Here is an 18,473-nt window from a genome sequence, read left to right on the forward strand (position 1 = left end):
CCTGCGTCCATGGCAACGCTCTGTTTTTCATGGCAACGGTCTGTTATACTTAGCAGCGGTCTGTTATCAAGAAATAACAGACCGCATTCTACATTAGAATTCAACCAAGCCATGTAATAGTTATATATAAAATTCAACCCGCCAAAGTGGCTAGTGACTGCGTTACAAGCACGCTGAAATACACCTGCATTTGGCTGATGTTAATGTCAAGCCCTGGTTTTAGGCTATACAGCATGTTAAAAACACCACATAGACATATAAACAACATTAAAAACTTAACAGTACAAGTCTACTTACAAAACCACAGGTGATGCTCAAATAGTCAACAACAACTGACTGAAAACCCAATATAAGGGAGCACACGAGCACCAATGTTCATGCAAAACTGTTTCCAAGAGCACCATCTAGTGGATGATAAAAGGAACCACAGAAGTCTTCTGAACAGTGTTTCCAGCAGCCATCCAAACCGCTTTATCCTCTGTTGGGCCAATCCCAGCCCTCTCTTATAATTTATGCAACATTGTGATGCAATAGTGATATAATAATACTAATAATATTTGAAGTATAATATGCGGTTATCAGAATATGACTCTGTGTGTGGGTGTAGTAGGTCTTGGTGTTTCCTGCATTACTGTACTCTACTACTTGGCACAAGTTTATACTTTGAACTACGGTCCCAACATTTAAATTAAAATCAGTTTGAATCAATCTACTTACAAAACTTCTGTATATATCCATAACTAAATTTGGTAACACTTCATTTTACAGTGCCCGTGATACAGAGTAATTACATAATTAAGTACTTAGTAGTAGATGTTGTAATAACATGTAACTACATGTACTTAACATGTAATTAAGTTATGGAACAGCCTGTACTTACACATTGTAATTACACACATGTAATAGGCAGCTACTGTTACACATATGTAACAAGCCGGGTCAGTTACATATGTGTTACCAGCTTGGTACAATGTAATTATATAAGAAAGTACTTAGTACTACACAATGTAACATAAAGTGTATCAAGACTGTACTTAAGTGTACTTCATGTGTATCTACATACCTTATCCATCTGTACTGTAGTTTGGATTAACTCACTAGTTCACAGCATAAATACATGTAGTAGCTTCCAAATTACATTGCAATTACACAATATTACACAGGGATAAGCTACGTAAAATAAAGTGTATCAAGAATATACTTAAGTGTACTTCATGTGTATCTACATACCTTATCCATCTGTACACATGAAGTACAATAAGTACAGTCTTGATACACTTTATTTTACGTAGCTTATCCCTGTGTAATATTATGTAATTGCAATGTAATTAGGAAGCTCTACATGTATTTATGCTGTGAACTAGTGAGTTAATCCAAACTACAGTACAGATGGATAAGGTATGTAGATACACATGAAGTACACTTAAGTACAGTCTTGATACACTTTATGTTACATTGTGTAGTAACTGACCCGGCTTGTTACATATGTGTAACAGTAGCTGCCTATTACATGTGTGTAATTACAATGTGTAAGTACAGGCTGTTCCATAACTTAATTACATGTTAAGTACATGTGGTTACATGTTATTACAACATCTACTACTAAGTACTTAATTATGTAATTACTCTGTATCACGGGCACCGTAAAATAAAGTGTTACCCTAAATTTATTATGTATAATCTTTTTTTTTTTAATTTTTTTTTATAACAAATTATTAGTAGCCAATATACAAAATCATCTAAGAAAAGCTGGGTCTTGGATTTGTTCAAAGGCACTCTTTCAATTTGTCATAATCCACAGATGATGCATATGATATCAGCTACAGCTACATTAACCCTTAATGTTATTAAGGTCTTCAAGCTGGATTTATTAAGTCTTTAAAAACTGCTGAACGTGCCTCATGTGGCTCTTCTGCTGTATACATTTTGTCAGAGGCAAGTGTGTGCATGTGTGTATACCTATGTTGGGGAAGAAATGAGCTAAATCTGACCAAAAAACAAAATACTAATACAAACGGGTGGGTGAGAGTGAGTGAGTGAGTGTGTGTGTGTGCGTGTGTGTGTGTGTGTGTCAAGGTAATGACTACTTTAGACTGGTTGCCTAACAACTAATTGTTACCTGTTTTGTGTTTATGGAACAAAATACAAATACCAAAAACTGATTGCACAATTTCCCAATTACCGGTAGTAATTACACTGTGTGACATCATACCAAAATAATAACAGACTAGTGATTTCATCTCAGCAGAGTAACAAGCTTGGTTTGCCATTATAAGCTGAAAAAGAGTTTGCCTTATCTGACATGATTTTACCTGGTTACTGGTAACGTGTAAAGCATAACAGTGACTGTAAAATATGTATTTTATTTATGGGAGTGGCATATGTTGCATTTTGACAGGTCATTGGACTTGTTTTGGCCTATTTTTTGAGTGGTGTTTGAGCTGGTTTTGTTACACAGACCTGGCTATCCTGTAAACAGCTAACCTAGCTAGTTATTTTTATCGTTTGCCTTTTATTCAATTTTAATATTCAAATGTTAGTGAGAAGAAGAAAAACAATAATAATAGAAAAACCTTAGATATCAATCTGCATATCTGATGAACATTGGTTACGCTAATCTTTAGTAGCTTTTTTAAAGGCATCGTGAAAAAAACAGCTCAATATTTAACAAAGAACATACAGACCTGAACCGGAAGCAATGCAACATGTTTTACAGAATAAGGAAGTTTGTTGCGCATAAGCCATATGCATTCAGCATATTTATTACCAATGCAACACTTCTCCTATAGATGGCAGCATTCATCAACATTTTAGACTTCAAACATAAAGGAAACAGTGCTGTTTAAAGAATCATGGCTTTGCGTTCAAGTGGATTATTAGGGCAGTCAGATGAATGTTAATAGTTATGCTGATATGGAGGCTGTAGTGATGAGGTAAGGAGCACTGGACACTCCACTGACTCCTACACAATGTCATCCTGATGCTCTTTGACTACACATGGTCCCACAGCATTGATCAGGGAGCTGAACGATTCCCATGCTGTTCCACAAGGATCCCATTTCTAAGGAAAAACAAGCTGAAATCAATCTCTGTCAGCTGTTGGCCTGACAAGGTCAATAAAAGATAAACCCCACCATAAGAGATACTAGTCTAGACATTGCTTTCATGATCATGTATTTCAGTTGACGGAGTTTCAGATCAAAAGGTTGATGCAGCTGCAATAAAGTTATTAGTCAACATCAAAAGATGAAAATTAGATCACTTGTGACAAGTTGCGAGGAGGTGTTCTGAGTCTGACAGACCAGCAGATCAAAGTTAATATTGCTTTTGTGTGACAGTGATTTTAGGACATTGATGTAAGATAAAACTAATAAACACATACAGGGGTGTACTAATCTTTGATCAGCAACTGTTAGAGAAGTGTCAATCAAAACCTGCAAACATAGCCAGTGTCTGATTGGCCAGCAGCCAGAAGCTCCTAAAGCGACACAGCAGAAAAAAACCCATGAGAATTTCATGTGAGCATGAGGACATTTGCACATGCACAAGAAAACTACATATGTATGAACTGGAAATGGTAAAGAATAAAGATGCGGTCACATCAGACAAAAAGATAAATTTTCCTATTTTCAGTAGTGCAGTAATGAAGCGCAGCCTCACACACACAGAAGTCACTTTCAACCCAAGCAGCTTTCTGTTGGTAAACTCGGCAAATCCACATGATCAACTTGAACCTGTTGCAAAATCTGCATGCGGGAACCAAATCAGCAAAACTGCACATAAATGTTGCTAATTTGACGGCATTTTAACACGTGGACACAAACATTTTCCTGAGCTCTTGTTAAAGTTTACCAATATGCCAACATTTCCTTGTGCACATTCGAAAGCCTCAAGTTTTTTCCTATTTGAAAATGTCATTCCATAGTAACACTTAAATAATGAAACAAAAAAGTAAACAAAAGCAAATTCAGTCCATTGTTAAAATAAATTCTGCACCATCATTTCCATTCAATTACTAATACAAAAGAACACGAGAGACACGATTTTAAAATTACAATACATCTTCAGTATTTGTACTACTTAAACGTTTATCTCTTTATATCTGTCAGGATGCTAGCTGTGCATGACTCTTGAGCTCTGGATGTAGCCTGTAGCATTGAACTAGCAGGGACAATGGAGTCTGACCGTCACAGGCACTATTGTGCCAGTTCCCCCTCAGGGTACATTATTAGGTCAACCCAAGCCGCGACTCTGAGCATTTATTTGCACTATGGACAATATTGACAGGGAGCTATGGCTTGCGTCATTGATTTAAATTTAGGGAGGGAGCAACGGGGCGACCATCGTATCAGGGTGATTAATTAAAAAGCAAACGTCTTTTAGCACGGCTGGCTGATTCGCACTGCAGGGTGGAACGGTGCGGATTAGAAAAAGGGAAAGAGAAAGGGAGGGGTGCATTAGATTCGGGATACTGGACATCCGCTTTTAGCTGCGAGGGAAAATGGATGAAAAACATTAGGCGTTCGTGCGCTGCCTAGTTTTGACAGCTTCTGCTCCAGGCTCCTGGATTTCTGACCCATTACTGCAGCCCTGTGTGGCATCTAGTTGGTGCATTATGTTCCATGTCATCTCCCATTTGTCTCAATGTGGCTGATGTCTATTGAGAAAGCCAGTCCTGCTCCAGACGTTTCATATCTCAGTCCACTCAGCCAACGATAAAAATGTATGGATCAGCTGCATTGTTGTTCCTTTTATCATGTGCATTCAGTTGATTTGACAAACTGATCAGATGGGACAGTCTACAGTGTAGTGATGGGGTGAATCTACAAGGCCAATGTTTTTTTACAGTTACTTACAACTTGAAATTTAACAGGAAGGCCATGTGCCTGCAGACTACTTACAGACGTTTTGTGCTTATTTCTATTTGCTATGACATTTTTTTTTAGATTGCACAGTATTACCCTTGAACTGACGATCAATGGCAATTTGCTTACTTTTGTTTTTAAAATACAGATTTCGTTTTAAATTACAGCAACTAAAGTAAACAGCATTTAAGGACATTAGAATATCACTAGCTTATCTCTAGAAAGGTCAATGTATTGAGGGCCTATTGATCTCTGACGAGTGACAAAACGCCGTGTGATAAGCATCATTTTGAGGTTCCATTAAATAATCAATGTAGTAAAGACTTTTTCTCTTTTTTGGCACATGCCCTGTGGACTTCAAAAGGTCAGTGTTTGTTAGTTCATTGGCAGAGTGGTTAATCAATCAATACAACTCTTGGCCGGGAATGTTGGCAACTACACACACGCAAAAAACAAAAAGAAGCTGCTTCAGTAGCTGGGTAAAACTGCCACGTAATGACAGGAACAGGAATGGTTAAATCTTATTTCTGATAAATAAATCATCAGTTGGAGTCTGACATGGTTCCGAGTGATATTATTCAGTCTCTCACTTAGAGAAGAAGGAAAAAAAAAAATCCTGGAAGAGAATATATGGTTTGTGCAGTAATATTCATTATGTATATGCTTTAATAGCAGTGAGAGACCGCTGAAGTACTATAAAGGCCATTAACAGAGGGCAAACCCTTGCTAATGGGCTTTTTCAGACTGTGATATGTCATGCACTAGAGACCAGAGAACAAGCTTGACTACCATAAGCAATTTCACTATGGAGGAGAGCTGGCCGTCATGTCACAGGCACCAACACTTTGACTGGCAGCATGCACAAGTAGATCTTGACAGTATAGACTCAATACAATGTCCGGACGATGTCACAAGATACAAACTCATGGGTCATTGTGTGAGGTCTAAAGTTTGTGATAGTAAAAACTACTGTTAAGAAATACCATAAAAGTCCCTCAGTCCTGAGATGGTAAGCTTGACATGTTTTATGTGAATTGCTGCATAAAAATAAGTAAAATGCAATCATTCTTTGGTGGTAGTGAGAGGAGGGTATTTTAAACCAACATTTTTATCAAATAAATATCCGCTTAAAGGCCTAATTAGTTGCTAAAACGTGCTATTTACATTAGTATGCAGTGACTTCTTCTAATAAAAAACAGCTTAAATATACTTATTTCAAGTGTTATTGAAAGAAATGCATAGCAATATTGCTTTACTGCCTAAAAAATAATTCAGGGTGATTGGGACACTTTTTTTGCCTTTGAGATGTCTTGGAAAGGACCAATAGACCTGAATTCACCCTATAGCTAATTGTGTTACTATAGATATTTTTTATGGAAAGTAATGTGTTGTTACTTTTGCATTACTTTTTCTCATCTGGGCTGGGCTTGCTTGTTTGTTTATTAACAGCAATATATATATATATATATGGGGCTATTTTTGGTCAATGTAAAGGCCCTTTCATTGGATCATCGAAGGTCAGCAGCAAAGACATTGATTAACATACTTAGTGTTATTTTACTTATTTTAGTTATTGCGACTTTGCGTTATATCCAGAGTTTGCGTTTCACTGTTTTTATTCATTTTAAGGAATACTGAATCTGTTTTTGTGCATGCGAGAAGAATAAATGCATGCTCACATTTATTCTAGAACTACAAAAAACATTTGTCATTACACATCGCACACAACACCTCTGCATTACACCCGATTTCTTTAAACATGGGAACGCTGTCAGTCAATAAATGGTTATTGTTATACAATAAATGGTTTGTTAACGCAAAGTGTGTAATATAGACACTTTAGTATAAAATATGTCCATATAACCAGTAAAGTTGACTTCACATTTCCAATAGTGGATGAAAAAATATGCTATTTAACAGTAGCAATGTCCTGTAATGACAAATGGATAGATATTAAAATGGGATCAAAAATGGGATTTGGAATGAGCAGGGCATTGAACTCTGTTATTGCCTGTAACGCATGGTTAATGTGTTAGGAAACTATATAAAATTAAGTTAATAACATGCTATCATAATTCATACAATACAATAAAATAGTTCTGTCCTTTCCCCAATGAATGCACAAAAACACTTCACCACAGTGTAAATAACTCATTAAAAAAAGAACGGGGTAAACTGCTAAAATTGTTTGTGTACATGTTGCAGTTCATGGCTTTGTTGACATGTTTCCAATAATGCTCAGGTCTATAATTAAGGCTCTTCCCACTGTGATGCAGGAGAAGAGGTCTAATCCATAATTAGCTCTCCAAGTAAAGCAAATGCATTCTCATACAATTAAAGAATGAGAGAGAGAGAGAGAGAGAGAGAGAGAGAGAGAGAGAGAGAGAGAGAGAGAGAGAGAGAGAGAGAGAGAGAGAGAGAGAGAGAGAGAGAGAGAGAGGGAGGAAAGCAAACACACAACATTCATAGTGGCCCCCTGTGTGAGCTTTCTCATTAAGAACTCAAACTGCTTCACTGGCTGCTATTTAATGGAATTGAATTTTCTTTGATTGGAGTTTGCCATTCTTGACACTGAAACAACAACATACGAAGGATGTGTTAGTGCGTGCTGAACCAAGAAAACTAATAAACTGTATAATTAAAGAAATTAAGTGTTGCATGGAGAGAACTGAATAGGGACTTCTCAGGGCGTCTGTTCGCTAGTAAATTGTGCCGTGGCTTCAGAGTGGGTCACTAATCACAGCAGCCAAAGGGTGGCACTAGAGGCCCATTGCCTCCGAGTCTAAGACAGCCTTCAGGGAGAGGAATAAGATGCTTTTCTGCCGGAGGTCAAGAGGAGTGAAGAGGTGGCCTCCGTATACATGTATCCCCTTGTGTTGACTCAGGAAGAGGACCACTGGCAGACAGACATGCTTTTTTGACAAACATATTCTCAAATACCATTTTCATGTATCTAAAATACACATGCTATTCTGGGCAGAATAGAAATTGGAAATGGTATGCGAGAGAAATTCTACATTTTATTCGTTTTGTGAGCCACTGACCGGCATTATCCAAATGAAGTCACACAGGAGATTTTCATGGCATTTACATTTATATGTCTAAATCTATATCTACAGTGTGTGCATAATTATTAGGCTAGTCAATATTCAGATTTTTTTTTCAAGCACATTTGACCAATTGCAAACCAGTTCAGTCTTAATAACTATTATTCATTTAGCATATAATCATTAATAAGTGATATATAATTGTTAAGTGCTGGAAGTGAAAGAAACTTATATTCAGATGTGCATTAAGCAGGATTTATTTTTTACATGTAAAATTGGCCAAAAAGATTGAACTATTTATGAATGAACAAATTATGAAATGCCCATGAGAAAGATGAATTACTATAGAAATTGCAAAATTAAGGTTGACCACTGGAAAATAAATGCTCATTTGGGCAGCAGTGTCACACACACACACACACAAAAAAAAAAACAGGTTGAGAAGCTATATACTGGATCTGTTTATTTATTCCACGTCTCTCTGGAATACTTGATTCTGATTGGTCAGTTGCAGCACTAATATTCGCCGTCATCCATGGAAACATAAATCTATCTATCTATCTATCTATCTATCTATCTATCTATCTATCTATCTATCTATCTATCTATCTATCTATCTATCTATCTATCTATCTATCTATCTATCTATCTATCTATCTATCATGTCTGTCTGTTGAAACTCAAATCACTATTTGATTTTAAATCAATATAATAATAAATTTGTAAGTAACTATGTAAGTAAGTAATTTTTAAATAACTATGTTCCACTCTACACTATTAACACTAGAAGTGTTGAGTCAAATATAGTTATTTAAAAAAAAATCACCTAAGAAATCCAAAAAACAAACAAATATAACAATTAAAAGCATGAATAAAAAAAGCCAAATTCTTTACTCTTCATTACAGTACCAATACACAGACACATAAATCCAAAGTGAAATGTTCACGCGCAGGAATTGGCTGGCTGATGCTTGTTTTCTGTAAGAAGAGTGAATTGTCGGCATATGGAAGAACAAAGAAGCTGTCTAACATAATCTTTGGTGTGCTGTTTCCTCTTTGTCCAGCTTTGAAGAGATCAGCAAAATGTTCCGTTTAGTATAGTTTTACAGGTGTAATCTAAACGCACACAGTTGCAGAGTGGATTGTCCATTATCCTCATAAAGCAACCGAGCAACTATAATAAATCACAGGCAAAAGATCTGTCACTATACAAGCACCATGAACAGCACTGGCATATCACATCAGGTTAATGCTCTTTGTTGAGGCTAATCTCTGTGCAATATCAGCTTCAAAGATGTGACAGACATCCCACAACCTGTTGCCCGAGGCTAGGATTTGTGTCTTTTCACACCCATAATTCCGTGCTAGGTGCACAGTACAGGACCGAGCATCCTTGACTGACTGTCAAATTGCATATGTTTTGGCACATGTGTGTAAAAGATAAGTACAATTGTCTACAATTTGCAAATAACTAAATGCACATGGCTTGTTGATCAAAACTGATGAGCTGATTCTCAGTGAAATTGTCAAACTTTTCAAAACTTCTAAACATTATTTTATCATGTGAGCCATCAAATGCTAAATTATCTATTCAGTCATCAAAATCTGTCACACATGTTTATTCCATCAATATCTGGCATGGAGTGTTTGTAATGTCTGCCATGGCAAATGGCCTGCCATTGTAATTAAATATGAATCACAATCAATTAACCAATCAAGTCTGGAAGCATATACTGTATGTATATGGAGTTTACCCAGGAAAGTCACAAAGTCAAGACAAGTCAAGAATATTTGTATAGCGCTTTTCACAATACAGATTGTATCAAAGCAGCTTCACAGTATTAATTAAAATAATAATACAACGTCCATGTTTGGTAATGCTAATCAATAGTATAATTCATTGATTAATTAAATTGAATATCCCCAACTGAGCAAGCCAAAGGCAACAGTGGCAAGGAAACGAAAAACTCCATCAAGTGACTTAATGGTGACCTAAAACTCCATCAGGTGACCTAATGGTGACCTAAAACTCCATCAGGTGACCTAATGGTGACCGAAAACTCCATCAGGTGACCTAATGGTGACCTAAAACTCCATCAGGTGACCTAATGGTGACCTAAAACTCCATCAGGTGACCTAATGGTGACCTAAAACTCCATCAGGTGACCTAATGGTGACCTAAAACTCCATCAGGTGACCTAATGGTGACCTAAAACTCCATCAGGTGACCTAATGGTGACCTAAAACTCCATCAGGTGACCTAATGGTGACCTAAAACTCCATCAGGTGACCTAATGGTGACCTAAAACTCCATCAGGTGACCTAATGGAGAAAAAAAAAACTTGGGAGAACCCAGACTCAGTCGGGGGGCAGTTCTCCTCTGGCGGTTATGAACTAGAGGCCGGATTTAACTGTAAGATTAAAAAATGTATATGAATGCCTGGCTGAAGAGATGCGTCTTTAGTCTAGTTTTGAACTGGAGAGCGAGTCTGAGCAACGAACAGTATCAGGAAGGCTATTCCAGAGTTTTGGAGCTAAATGTGAAAATGCTCTCCCTCCTAATCTACTATAAACAAATCTATTTTTGAACATGGAGGAACGTCACAACCCTAAACAACAGTAACTACAGCAGTCTACATTTGCATTTACACAGTTAATTTATAAATGATAACTGATCATTTCAGTTCAGATAACATTATAAATGTAAACTGAAAATTTGCAGGTGCTTGTCGTGGAAGAGCAACAGGAAGTTCATAATAATAATAATAATAAATAATAATTTGTTACATTTATATAGTACTCTTTTCTGAGTACTCAAAGTGCTTTACATATGGAAGGGGGAATCTCCTCAACCCACCACCAATGTGCAGCATCCACTTGGATGGTGCGACGGCAGCCATATTGCGCTAGAACGCCCACCACACACCAGCTTACTGGTGGAGAGGAGACAGTGATGAAGCCAATCAGTATATGGGGATGATTAGGGGCCATGATGGACAGGGGCCAATGGGCAAATTTGGCCAGGATGCCGGGGTTACACTCCTACTCTTTCTCGAAGGACATCCTGGGATTTTTAATGACCACAGAGAATCAGGACCTCGGTTTAACGTCTCAAGAATGTGTGGTTGTGGTGTAGACATGGGAAGACATAATAAAGTGTGTAAAAATTAACAAGCAAATATGAATTAACATTTTCACAAACATTTCTACTGAACTGTATAAATATAAATTAATTTTCTTTTTGTGTACTTTTGATATTTCCCAGTAAAATTTTACCTTGAAATTTGTATCTAAAAAGCTCAGTGTAGAGTATAAAAAACAGTCAGTGTCAAAAAAAAAAAGTACAAAAAACCCCCCCATGGAATTTGTATATAACAAACAAACATCTACTTTGGAACAGTGTGGGTCACACAATGACCACATGATTATTTTATTTTGGTGGCATTGGCCAATTTACTGACACAATAACTAGGTTTAGAAGAATTAATTTAATATTTTGGGTAAGCTACTACATTTTGCTGACATGCAATAGAGTTCTGATGTTCATGCAGTTCCGAGAATGTTAAGATTGTTTCGAAAAAAATGTGCCAAAGTGATTGAGAAAAACTGTAATCATTTGATGCACTTATTGTCAGAGGTGTGGACTCGAGTCATGAATTTGATGACTTCAGACTCGACTCGACAAAATGTACAAAGACTTGCAACTCGACTTGGACTTTAACATCAATGACTCGTGACTTCACTTGGATTTGCGCCTTTTGACTCGAGAAGACTTGCTACTTCCCATGAAAACTGGGGGAAAAAATGTTCACACGGCCGTGCCGCTCTCAGTTTATCTGCATCTGTGAAAAAAATGTGCACCACCTGTATGCATGCAGAGAGCACGCGCGCTGCCTGCACGACATCCACTGCATTTTGATTCGACAGCATCTAAGCAGACACATTGCAAGACAACCAATGAAGCGCAACAAGCAACAACGCGCCAGTTGGCAAAATGATACCGGGGATAGGCTATAAAAATTACGAGGTAGTCGACAAAAAACGAGTTGCAATTTGCAAAACATGCGGGTCGAAGATTTCAGACGGAGCTGCCACAACGTCCAACTTTGTCCGACACCTGAAGTTGCACAAAGAAAGGTACGTTTTCTTTAAGCACCTTATCGGATGTACCGTAACTTACTAGCTGCTGCATATTTACTGTATCAACGAGACAGTAAACACACGTCTCCCTTACTGGTTCATGCTTACAAAAATAGGGATTTTTGAACCCGGATTAGATGAGGTACATGAGTGTAGCACACTCAGATGGAAAACCTCGCCAACATCATGTCAACGTCCGTTTTAAAGTACCATTTCTACCTTGCTGCTAGACGGATAAACACAAATGTATATCTCAGTCTCTCCAACACACATGAGACAAAAACAGGCCTTCCAGTTTTACTCTTTCAATTATTCAGTTTCAGAGTTGCTGGTGTGCTGCCTCATTGAGGTCGTTTATGTAATTTTGGTTAATCATAACTAATCTGAACTGTCGCTGAAGACATAAAATATCACAATTAAACAATGAATGAGGCAGCAGTAGACCTGCAAATACAAGCATTTTTTTGTGAAAATAAAATTTTCTGTTTTTTACTGTATTTGATTAATGTCATTGTATAAAAAGAGGTTTAAATAAATACAAATCTCAAACATGATTTGTAGAAATTTAATTTCTGTGGTAAGAGGACTTGAAATGACTCGAAACTAAAATTGTAGGACTCGACTTGAGACTTGTTGGCTTTGACTTTTGACTCGACTCGGGACTTGCCTCATCTTTGACTCGGGACTCGAGGGCAAAGACTTGAGACTTACTTGTGACTTGCATAACAATGACTTTGTCCCACCTCTGCTTACATACACGTTTTTACACTGTACTTATATTTAAATACCTACTTCTGTAATTACATCTAGAATTACACTGTTGACCCATGCCGTACACCTCATCACACCCTAACCATATTACAAAACCTGTCCCTAACCAAAGCTGCGTTTGATCCTAGGTGGGTCAGAGCTGCATATTTTAGGATGGTTTTTATGTGCCATTGTGTCTTGACACAGAAACAGTCTTATCTCGACTATTTAAAGTCACCAGGTGATGTATCACTATAGTATTATAATCTATAGTGATGTATCACTATAGTAAACTGTATGATCGCTATAGTCATGCGTGGAAAATTTGATGAACATTGGAATATAACTGCTGTTGCTTTGAGCTACAGATTTTTGGTTACACTGATCAATCTATTTAACATTCCGCTGATCTCTCTTAATAATGTTTAAATGATTATTCAATCAGCATGAGAGGAGGCCTATAAATACGTAGCCGACTCGCCTGTGTTCCTCGACAGTTTTTTTTTTTGCATCCCTCCACCACCCCGTCTCCTCACACTCGCCTGGTTACCTAACCAGAGATACGGGGGAGTACTCTGGGTTCTGGCCACAATACGAGCTCGGAGCCCTCCCATGGCCAGCGTGGCAAATACGCATACTCTTTTACTCTATCTAATCATTTGTAAGTGTGAACTCGTGAATTAGTTCTGAAAGTTGGATTGGTCGGTATAGGGATGGGATTGTGATCAAGAATTCTTATGGAAAGCATTTATGAGCAGTATGGTTGTAGGGTGCAGATTCACCCACATCACAGAAAGAAAAATAAACCTTTGATACCAGCAGATAACTGATCTCAATTACAGAAGCCAAGAATTTCACACCATGCTCACGGAATCTTTCATCAGACACACCCATACCAAGTACTAGCGTACCTGAGCAGTAGACTGAGACACACTGATGAGAGCCAGATGGTTATGGGTGAATAACTGCAGAACAGAAGAAGGCAAAGCTCATATACAGTAGGTGAAAATGCTCTCATTCAGACCTTTTCACATTTACACTATTCCACTCCTGACACTAAGACGGACCTACTATTCACCCGTCAAACTCTTTCTTTGGTTAACAAAATAAATATCTTTGAATTTTTTTTAGTTATGTTTAATATATGTTATTCCATAATTAAGCAATTACTTCTTGAAGAAAAGTGCTTAATGCTTGTACATGTGTATTTCTTCATATATGGGCACTTTTGGTCCAAAATAATCTCTCCTAAAACACACTTTTCACACACTCAATAGTTTATTTAATTTGTCTACTAATTATGTCTACAAATAATTTCATTTGTCTCCAAATGTGTATAACCAAGCGTCTGTCACGTTTCAGTGCAAATACGATGAAGAAGAATCAAATAGAAGTGTTTTTATTCAAACAAAGTCAACTTAAATAATCCACAGATGAGATACTCTACGCAAGGACAAACACGCAAACAATACCGGACAAAGAACTGAATGCAAGGAGGAACTTAAATATACAGAGATAATGAACTGAATACAGAGACAGGAGTTCCATTAAATGCATGTCCATGACAACTGATTAGAGGTGGGAAAATAGGAAACAAAGGAAACAGGTAACTGAACAGAAACTAACCAGTGATGCGCGGGTTGATCCAAAATGAGCGGGTGCCTGCGGTCACCCGCGGTTACCCGCGGTTACGAGTCATCCAAAAATATTTTTAATGATATTCGGGTCGCGGTCGGTCGGGTCATTTGAAATAAAGATGCCAATTAAACCTTTGTAATTTATATAGTAGGCCTACTAGACACAATGTTCTATGAAATACATAGGTCTACACTTTATTGTCTGAATAACTGCGCGAGGATGACGCACGAGCTCAGTCAGAGATGACAGTGGGAAATCCTTATTTACCTGAATGTTGAGCGCGTTATTAACTTTTGAATAAAAGCTGACGCGGGACAAAATGCCCGATTTCCCAACACGTTGAACTGAGCAATGCCATTGTGCCATTTTAATAGGCTACTTTTAAACGCATATAGCTCAGTAATGTCAGTTTTATGTATTTGCTGAGAGGGGGCGGGGTTTTTGTTGGGAAAGTCGGGGGAGAGACGCACACTTCGATTAGACTGGATAAACACATGCAGCATCTTAATTGTTAAGAAAATGAAACGAAATAAATGAATAAATCAAGCCTTTATTACAAAACACTAGGCTATCATACAGCATTCAGAAAAATGCGCACCCCTAGTTCCTCCGTCTACGGCCCAATGACGCTACGATGAGCATTTACTAGCTACTTTAAAAAACGCGGGTCAGGAAGCGGGTCGGGTACAATATTTTCTTTCTTTTTTTTTGCGGTCCGAGTTGCGGGCGGGTTATTGAAAACGTCGGTCGGGTGCGGGTTGTTTATACATTGACCCGCGCATCGCTGAAACCAACTAAAAGTCCATAAAAATGTAACTAACGTTAAACTGAATATAATGGTGACATGGTGACGAGGGGCTGGGACCAGACCTTGGCAGGAGGGACCAGGGCGGGGCAGACCAGTGGTGATGGCAGGACCGGACAACACTGTAGGATCGGCCTAGGCGGAGCCGCAGCGACGGGCCAATGAGGTGGAACCAGGGTGCCGATGGACTGAGGCGACTCCAGTGTGACCAAGGCGAATCCAGAGGGAAGGAGGACCCCGACGGAGCGAAAGTGGTGGAAGGACGAAGAACAGCGAGAGGCCCGGAAGTCCGGGGCGCCGGCACAGCGACGCCTGACCAAGGTGGAGACAAACGGACGAGGGAGCCCAGTGGAGCCGTGAGGACTACGGTCCCATGTGGAGCCAAGGTGGAGCAAACTAGTTGATGGGCCAAGGTGGAGTTATGGGAATGGCGCCCGGAGGCGAAGCCAGGGGATCCACACACCGAGGCAGAGCTGGTTCCCAGCAGATCCGAGGTGGAGCCAAGTTACAGTTTAATTCCAACAGTGGAACCGAGGGACTAATGGGCACCAGTAAAGACGGGACTGATATATATGGGCAAATATGGGCACAGGAGATGGAGAAGGGAGGCAGGGTGGGTGCATTATCCACAGCAATGAAGTCTTTGAGCTGGACAGGACAAGCGGCGATGAAAACTTTTGGCTGGACAGGGCCAGCAGAGAAAGGCTGTCATCCTCCTCAAACTCCTCTCTATTTCCCACCGACTCAGATGTAGAAGTCGGCACACAGACCTGGTCAGACTGCGCAGAGACATTCGGCCTTAAAACGGACGTGGCTTCAAGTTCTGGCTCCGTTGCGGGAATTGGCATTGTAGTCTCCAGCGTAGTCTACAGTTCTGCGGTGGGCTCAGGCTCCTTTCCTGCCATGGGCAAGTGCTTGGGCTCTGCAGTGGTCGACAAAGCATTGGCTGTGCATTGCCAGCGCCAACGTGGCTTCAAGCTCTGGCTCCGTTGCGGGAATTGGCATTGGCTCAGGGTCCGTGGCAGGCGCCAGTGCTGTCTCTAGTTCTGCGGTGGGCCCAGGCTCCTTTCCTGCCGTGGGCGAGTGCTTGGGCTCTGCAGTGGTCGACAACGCATACATCAGCTGTGGGTATGCGCAATGCAGACAACGGAGGATCGCCTCTCTCAAGGTTCCTTTTCCCAGGTCTGGTAAGCCAAAGGGAATGTAAAACAATACTGAATGCAAGGAGGAACTTAAATACACAGAGATAATGAACTGAATAAAGACAGGTGTTCCGTTAAAATGAATGTCCATGACAACTGATTAGAGGCGGGAAACTAGAACAAAGGAAACGGGTAACTGAAGAGAAACCAACTAAAAGTCCATGAAAATGAAACTAAAGCTAAACTAAACATAATGGGTAACAGCATCAAAGAAGAATTATTCTGTCATTTCAAAAGTCATAAACATTTCTGCTCTAATACCATTTCAACATGTTAGATAGTGTACTGCATTCCATGGTGATTCCATTGGATGCTGCCTTCACGTGCTATCAGCAATTTCCTAATTCCCTTCTGAAGTCGTGATTATGAGCTTGTTGCATTAAAGTGCTTTGTTGTCGGAAAGAAGAGGAATCATGGACGACACCAGGTTTATTCTTGCCTATTTATTAGGAAAATCGTATTAAATCCAAAATTATATTTAGCATTCCATTAATTGAAATGCAGGCTATTTCCACTGAGTATAAAACATACAATATGCTTCAAATTATCATTCATATGTACGTAAATATGTACTACTTTAATGACAAGACAAGGCGATGTGTCTGTTGTGGATAAAACTATGAAAAATACCAGTCACAGCCGCAATCATTCACCCATCACCAATGTATCAAGTTTATATAGTCCGTACAACTCGGGAACTTGGGTATCAAAATGAACCCTGAGCTTCGTAGTGGTAAATACGACTTGAGAGGGCATTCATGTCAAATTTTTAATGAGAAAACTCGTATTTAATTCCAATAGCCCGGGAAGATGGCATAATTTCATAGTTAGCACTGAATGTATCATAAATACGTGCATATTTGACAAAATTACAGCTTGACAAACAATTAAAATATTCTCTTCTCACATTATATTTGACTTCACTGTTGACTCAGTTTAAAAAAAAATAAAAGTACATGTGAAAGTTCCATAAAATGTAAAACAAAGTTATTCACGTTTGGACATCCATAATTTTGGAATGGTTAGAATATATTGAAATGGTTTATAATAATAATGACTTTTCATAGTGTATTTGCAAGGTGTAAGATTAAAAGTCTGGGTCTGGTACAAGGGTAAAACAATAAAAACTATAGGCTACCTAATAGGTATTTGAAAAGTATCAACAAAAAAAATGACGGAGGGATGCTACAACGTTTTAGAGGCCATACTGTATAACAAAAAGAAAGAAGTTGAAATCTGTTCGTTTTAATAAACACCTAGGTCATACTAGTGGCCAAAGTTGATGAAACCCACCCACATATAGTATCCACTCCTTCCTTTAAATAGTCATGTTGATAGTCTGCAAGCTACAAACTGTATAGATTTTCCTAACATCAAACAGATAAAGGTCAGATTGTGCCAGAGGCTCTTCTGACCCGCAGGCTCCCTGCTCCCCTCCCCTCGTGTGCTCTTAATCCAGAGGAACACTGAGGCTTCCAGCACAGATTAGTGGTGTTAGCCTGCAGGGCTTTCGACTGGGCTGCCGCCTGAAAACAGATCCCTCACTGTGCCCATGACCCCAGTGCTGAGATGTGGATAAGTGCCATATGGTTGAAGGTGGGTCCATGGGGTCCAGTTCCTCGCAGACAGCTGGCCCCGCTGGCCCTCCTAGGCGGCAGACCCCTCATGTCAGAGAGCAAAAACATGTGCCGTAGCAAGTTAGCTAAATACTGCAGATATAGATTAGTGATCTCTGGCAGGGGACGATGCTCTTACACAGGGCTGGATTCTAACAGAGGGAGAGGAAGAGGCTTTGAAATGGAGCAAAATCCCTCTCTTTGTCATTTTAAGTACATGTAGTCATGAGAGGATCAACAATTAAATCATGGCTCAGAAGCAAAAAACACTGAGCAAAGTGAAAACACAGACACTATTTGTTTCTGTTCGGACAATTTTACATTTAGCGAAGATTATCCTTATTCAAGGAATATTCAGGGTTCAATACAAGTTCAATAAACAGCACTTGTGAAAAATCTAGGTTCCAGTG

The 18,473-nt window shown here is 39.0% G+C and overlaps 1 protein-coding gene across 11 annotated transcripts in view; it reads right to left on the reverse strand.

Annotated features, from left to right (window-relative positions):
- Positions 1-18,473, reverse strand: part of fsta (follistatin a) — a 131,369-nt gene that overhangs the window by 11,550 nt on the left and 101,346 nt on the right. For 5 of the 11 annotated variants that reach the window (XM_079607585.1, XM_079607586.1, XM_079607587.1 and 2 more), the window contains one exon: positions 2,967-3,061. The exons of the other annotated variants lie outside the window; for them this stretch is intronic. In XM_079607585.1, coding sequence (XP_079463711.1) covers positions 2,967-2,976 — 10 coding nt within the window. In that variant the 5' untranslated portion in view covers positions 2,977-3,061. The remainder of the gene's footprint in view (positions 1-2,966; positions 3,062-18,473) is intronic. 11 annotated transcript variants of the gene reach the window in all.

The sequence above is a fragment of the Phoxinus phoxinus genome (assembly GCF_949152265.1).
Source record: "Phoxinus phoxinus genome assembly, chromosome: 3".
NCBI classification, from domain to species: domain Eukaryota; kingdom Metazoa; phylum Chordata; class Actinopteri; order Cypriniformes; family Leuciscidae; genus Phoxinus; species Phoxinus phoxinus.